General features: G+C 37.2%; 1 protein-coding gene across 1 annotated transcript; it reads left to right on the plus strand.

Moving 5' to 3' along the window:
- The first annotated feature begins 1,309 nt into the window (after positions 1-1,309).
- ARL14EP (ADP-ribosylation factor-like 14 effector protein) lies at positions 1,310-4,775 on the plus strand. The gene is made up of 3 exons (XM_009584870.1): positions 1,310-1,815; positions 2,837-2,967; positions 4,448-4,775. The coding sequence occupies exons 1-3, from the start codon at positions 1,393-1,395 to the stop codon at positions 4,674-4,676; spliced, it is 783 nt and encodes a 260-aa protein (XP_009583165.1). The 5' UTR covers positions 1,310-1,392; the 3' UTR covers positions 4,677-4,775.
- Positions 4,776-6,665: the final 1,890 nt, after the last annotated feature.

Raw genomic sequence — 6,665 nt, forward strand, 5'->3', positions numbered from 1 at the left:
AGCAGCCCCCCCCGCCAACCTCCCCACCAGTTTTATTGCTGAGCGTGTCGTCATACGGTATGGAGTATCCCTTTGGTCAGCTGGGGTCAGCTGTCCCGGCTGTGTCCCCCGCCAGCTTCTTGTGCACCCCCAGCCTACTCACCAACAGGGCAGTCTGAGGAGCAGAAAAGGACTTGACACTGTGTAAGCACTGCTCAACAGTAACTAAAACAGCAGCATGTTATCAACACTTTTCAGTATAAATCCAAAACATAGCCCCATACAAGCTACTGTGAAGAAATTTAACTCTATCCCAGCCAAAACCAGTACAGTATGCTTTTTAATTTGTCTGATTTTGTCTGCAGAGTAGTGTGTAGGTGAACATTAAGGTCCCAGTTAGGTTGTAATCATTGTAATTAAGGTTCTCAGAGGTTTTGAAAGCAAATGAATTCCTTCCTTTAGGTAGAAATTTGTCCTTTATGTTGCAGTAGAAAATAGTGCAAGATGGGCCCAGGCTCTGATGTTTCAGGGCCAGCACTGGATTTGCAACAAACTTTGGTATGGGTATGAGACCACTCTGCAGTAGTTAGCTTTGTATTTGGTAACTGTATTTGTGTTTAACTTTAAATAACTGCCCAATATTTACATCAAACAGACATGGCACTCAGTTGGAGAGAGCCGCACGCAAAGGCCACATGGCGACAACTGCAGACATCTAGAACCACCGATCTTCATGTATACCAGGCTGTATCTTGAAAAGGCTCAGGTTGATGTTGTGTGTGTTGACTTGCCCCTGGTGTACATGGGAAGAGCACACAGGAAAGCACTGTTGGATGTAAATTGCTAACTGACATCAGATAGCCTGTGCAGCCTACCTTCAGCAGCTTTTTTTCCTAGAAACTACTTGGAAACAGGATGGCTGAATTGTTTAGCCATCAGCAGTCTCTTCCTGTGGGCCATCATTACAGCTGGTCTTGACTAGCAGGGATTGTGCCAGGAGGGGGCGGGGGGGCAGGAAACTTGTGACCACAGCAGGCTGCTCTCTGAACAATTCATCCACCTCGTACCTTGCTCATGGATTGCTTTTGAGAAAGTAATGCTACTAAACATTTTTAATTTATACTTATTGTAGCTGGGAAAAAATGCCTGTGAAAGGACTATAAGATGCATTGTTTAATTCCAGAATTAAATTCAGTGTATTTTTAGTCTTACCTAAACTAGAAGGCTATAATTTCCTTACATGTTTTTTAAACTACTTAAACCTAGTCTGTCAAGCTTACAGCTAAAGGTTTGCAGCACAAATCTGATTGATTTTAATGCTTTCTCTACAGTGATCTTCATAGCAACTACTAAAGACTTCAAAGAACTCATTTGAGGCAAAGTAAGTGAAATAAGTTGTTCTGATAAAGTGAAATGGATCCTTGTTCAGTTGGAGTTCAGCTTCAAGCTACCAATGAATGCCATAAGACCTATTATACCCGTCACACTGGCTTCAAGACTAAGCAAGATGTATCTTCATCTGACCTACTGTTACTTCAGCTTAGGACTGGAATAACCCTTTCAGAGAACAATACAATCTGCTTCCACCATGCAAAAATTTACATTGAAAGATTTGAAGACTTACAAAAATCATGTTGTGATCCCTTTAATATACACAGAAAACTATCAAAGAAAAACCTACGTGCAATTGACTTAGATGATGCAACTTTTCTAAGTGCCAAGTTTGGAAGACAGTTTGTACCTGGTTGGAAGCTGTGTCCCAAGTGTATGCAGATAATAAACGGAAGCGTGGATGTTGAATCCGAAGATCGCCAAAGAAGAAAACTTGATTCAGACGTATGTATATGGATCCGTTTTCCCACCCCCCCTAAGTTCTGCAAGCTATTGGAATTGGGCTTCATAAAAGTCCTACATAAAGAAATTAATTTTTTTAATAGAAATATGAAAGGGTGTAGTCTTTTAGATGTGTGGGAGTTTACTGTGTTTAAACCTTTATTTGGAGGACTTAAAAAAAATTCTCTTCCCTAATTAAATATTATGGCCTTTTAAATTCAAATGATTGTGTGTACTAGGGTGACTTACAACTCCTAAGTTTATGTAAATACCAGACTGCTGCTGGTATTTTAAGCTGTTACTTAAGCCTTACAAAAAACAAGCTCGTGTGCTTAAAATTGAACACTGCAAAGGTTGCTTCTAAGGATGTTGAGGTAAACTTCTGGTTTAGTCTCTTCAGTTTAAAAAAAAAAAAACAACACTTTCTCTAGCAATTCAGTACCAAGTGAACATGCATTCAGGTGAATTAAGTGTAGTCTTGTTATGGTGTCTGAGCTGTGAAGGCCATGACGTTTGTTCAGGGGCAGTAATGAACTGGTGTGGGAGGCTTTAAGTGCCGAGTTTGGAATACAGCTTATAGATTGTTGGATGCATTGTTCAAGATGTATGCAGATAATCAGTAGAAGTGTGGGCAACCAAATCAGCAAGCGCTCATCCGTATATGCCCTGTAGCAAAGCAGAATTGCTTCCAGGAGCTGTTGGCCCTCTCAGCCCAGGGGCTGTTGCCCAGCTGTATTTTTCAATTACATGTCAGTATGATTAGGAGACTGACAGGGGGTGACATTTGAAAGCGTTGATTAAAACTGCTACTATAAAGCTTGTATTGTTGGGTTTTGAGACTGGTACAGTTCTCCAGTATAAAAAAATTTTAAGACTTAAGTTTTTTTTCTCCTGGGAAATCCAGTGGTTAGAGTTCAGCTCAATGATTTGTCTAAGTTATTACAATATCCCGGCTTGACCAGACATTTTCTTATGAATTTAGGTTTGTATTTGTAATTAAATGAGATTTTCTGTCTTTGTTCAGGGGCGTACAGCTAAGGCTTTAAAGTCTTTACAGTTTGCTAATCCAGGACGACAGACTGAATTCACTCCTGAGACCAGTAAAAGGGAAAAAAGAAGACTGCAAACAAAAAATGCATCATTTAATTCAGACAGGTGAGCTGTTTCCTGTATTTGCATTATCTTTAACTCTCACTTCAAAATAAAATAGCCTTGATGGTCAGTGTCCCTGTAACACTATAGCATTTTCTATATGGATGTTTGCATGTTTATAGATTGCTTTTTTGTTTTAGAGGATGTTAAAGCTCACTCTCATTACTGAGATAAACAAAATAGAAGATAAAGTGTTAGCATACAGTCCATATTTCAGGCAATTAGAATACAAACAAGTATTTGGTAAGGCATGACAATACTACACAGATCATAGATGGAGCTATTAATTTATGCATAAACTAAAATTCTTATAATAGGCTAAATTTGAAAACAGTAAGATCAAATAGACTACACTTAAAATACTGGAGTTGTCATCTTTCAAGAAACTCAGTAATTACACTTTTAAGCAAAAGTGTGCAAGTTAGGACCTTACCTTCCTTTTTTTAAAAGGAAGTTAGTGTCCAAGTTGGACAACACTAGATAACAAATTACAGCCTTCTAATGTGACGGATTTTAAAATCATGCTTTCTACAGAGGACAGGTGTATGCAGCTGAATTTTATTTGTCATTTTCCACCAAAAGGACAAGACTGAATTGGTCGAAACTAATAGGAGAGTGGTAGAAATCCCAGCTTTAACTACTCATACAGTATTTGTTAAAACATGCAAGAAAGATCACATTAATCACTTTCCCCTGCTTTCCACCTAAGTTTAACTTTACAAGACAGAAACAGACACTAGATGTGCTGTTCACAAACCACACATCCTCTTCCCCTCCATTTTTCTTCTGCTCAGTTTGGGCACAAGTTGCAACCAGGGAAATTTTGATGAGATGTTTGGAAAACTTTTTCTATGTATGTAGTAAAACACTGGATCAAAAGTGTCGTGGCATCTCTGACATTAGAGCTATTCAGAACTCAACTAGATGCAGCCCTAAGCAACCTAATTTGAGTTGACCTGGCTTTGAACAGAGGGTCAGACAAGGTGACCTTCCACAGGTCCCTTCCAAAGAGAGTTTTTCAGTGATTCTGCAGTTTAACAGAATTGTTACAGAGATGGGTAATGATAAAAGCATAAAAATATTTTTAAATTAGGATGTGCGCACCCTAAATGATTTTACATGACCTCCTTTGAATTACAGCTACACATTACAAAAATAAATTAAGGGAGTATTTCACATAATCTGAAAGGTAATCTGAAGTTTACATCATATAACTAAGAATATTCATAAGTGGTTGAATAAGTGTGCTATTGAAGAAACAAAAACTTTCCATTCTTGAAATTATTTCAAAAGCACTGTAGCAGAGATACAATTAGGACTGAGAAATGTTGTCAAATACAGTAACATATGTACATCTTTTAATTTAAGAGTGTTAAAATGAACACCTGAAGAAAGCAAACTTCTGTCCACAACTATTAGCAGCTTGGCATCAAAATAGGTGGATTTTTTAATATGGAAATAACTGTTGTTTTTCATTATACAGGCAAGTTATACCAGCCAAGAGTAAAGTCTACGATAGCCAGGGACTACTACTTTACAGTGGGATGGACCTCTGTGATTGTCTGGATGAAGACTGCCTGGGATGTTTCTATGCTTGCCCCAAGTGTGGCTCCAACAAGTGTGGAGCTGAATGTCGCTGTGACCGCAAGTGGCTATATGAGCAGATCGAGATAGAAGGAGGAGAAATAATTAGAAATAAGCATGTTGGTTAGTGTATATGCGCATTGTTTATCCTGAGTATATATTCCATGCTTTGATTAAACACAGCACATTCATCATTTAGTGGTTTAATGAAAGCCATTGGAATTTATCACAATCCACATGATTAATGTGCTCACTTTCACATTCATTTTCAGTACGTTTATGGAAATATTCTTAATCATACTGTCTTTTCACACTTCATTCTACCTTGTGCGCAGTCTTGTTAGTCATCCAAGTAAGTTCTCATTGAACAGTCTTTCACTGTATTTAAGTTTATACTAAGTGCTCAGTTTTCATGTGACATACCCTGAGCTACTCATCATCATTTCATATACTGTTTTGTAGAGTGTACCATCTCCACTTATCCCTCATTTTTCCTTCTCTAGTTCAGGATCTCATGGTTTTGAATCTGGTTTATTTTTTATTCACAAAGTTCTCGGTGAATTTACATGCAGTATTAATAAAGCTCTCTCCAGTATTACTAGTGAATGCTATATCTTCTATAGATTATCCCAGCTACTTCTGATAAATTCAATCCTGTTCACTTGGATTCAAAGGCATTTAAGAGTTCAGATCCCATCCAAGTTACTGGGATTTGAGATCAAATTATCCTTATGAATTCAAGCCTCACTGTTAAAGTGTTATTAAACTGTCAAGATATTGGAAAAATATGTTAACGTATTTAATTATGGTACTGTTTTGTTGATTTCTGTATAACACAATTGAAATAATTTTTCTGGTTTTGTTACCAGTCTGTAAACAGCCCTCTCCCCTTTTTTTATTTTTGCTTGTTTTTAAGGTAAATGTTTACATGCAGCCAAAATGAATTTGAGTATCTGTTCCCAAACTAAGAATATCCAGACTGCAAAAAAAAAAACCCAGTTGAATTGAAATTATGTTTGGTTGATGCAATATCTATTCTCAGAACATTAAAAGTTTACATTATAACAAGATTTATGGAAAAGAGGTTTTATAATTGAAATCTTAGTAACATTAAGTGTTATTCCTTGGTATTTTTGTTGTGTTTTGGATAAGTTTCCTACTTCTGTGATAGACTTGGAAGATCTGCATGTTTATTGGGTCACATTTGTTCAAGAATACTGTTAATTATTGATTTCTGAAGACTTAGTTGATAAAGTTGTATAATCTTGCTATTGGTTTAGAGTATTTTCTTTTCTGGCAAGCGTCATGATGGTTGCATCGCTAAAATCCAAAAGTTATGCTTTGAGTTGTACTGACATCTGCTGGTCCCAGGGAAGTGTAAGCATCAACTTATACCAACTTTTTATTAAATCTGCTACAAAATTAAACAGACTTTCCTTTTTTTGGTCAGAGCATTGGCTGTTCTTCCAATGGATGTCTCTCTCCTTGGCCTTGGATTCCAGCCACATGTATCACAAGAACCATCATGTGAGTTTATTTAGGGAGAGCAGCATGCTCTTTACACTCTTTTCCGGACAGCAACACCACAAATGAGTAATAGCTATGGCTTCCCTGACATGCAAATGGCGTTTAAAACATTTTACTTTGTTGACTACAGAGCTTGCTTATCCTGACACAGCAATTAATCTTGCGTACTTGATCCATGTTTCAAACTGTTTCATATCTTAAGCAACCTTTTAATTAGATGAAAATATAAATATATACCTCCATGAAAGTGAGAGGGAGAAAGCTGGTCCAATCTTATAATTTTTATGTATTTATTATTTTTTAAATTAGACCAGAGTCAGCAGTACCCATTGTTAATAAACTTAACAGGCTTCCAACTGTTCGATGGGTGTAACTTATCACTTAAGTCCACAGTTGGACTTTGGATTCAGTAACTGTTAAAGCATTTCACTGAAGTGAAACGTGAGTCTACTAGTGGCTTAAACTGCCCAGAGCATCCCATTAGAATGGGATCCTATTAGAACTGTATTTCTGCTGCTCCACTAAGTCTCTGAAAAGTCAGTATATTCAGTCTCTCATTTTACAGATTCATTAGCAGTGAGTACTTTCCC

The sequence above is a fragment of the Fulmarus glacialis genome, unplaced genomic scaffold (genome assembly GCF_000690835.1).
Source record: "Fulmarus glacialis isolate BGI_N327 unplaced genomic scaffold, ASM69083v1 scaffold2009, whole genome shotgun sequence".
Classification (NCBI taxonomy): domain Eukaryota; kingdom Metazoa; phylum Chordata; class Aves; order Procellariiformes; family Procellariidae; genus Fulmarus; species Fulmarus glacialis.

Bases quoted from the DNA above. Each gene is read 5' to 3' on its own strand.
- ARL14EP (XM_009584870.1), top strand. From the start codon at position 1,393: ATGGATCCTTGTTCAGTTGGAGTTCAGCTTCAAGCTACCAATGAATGC. The intron at 1,816-2,836 runs GTATGTATATGG...GTCTTTGTTCAG, and splicing joins GAAGAAAACTTGATTCAGAC to GGGCGTACAGCTAAGGCTTT. The intron at 2,968-4,447 runs GTGAGCTGTTTC...TTCATTATACAG, and splicing joins GCATCATTTAATTCAGACAG to GCAAGTTATACCAGCCAAGA.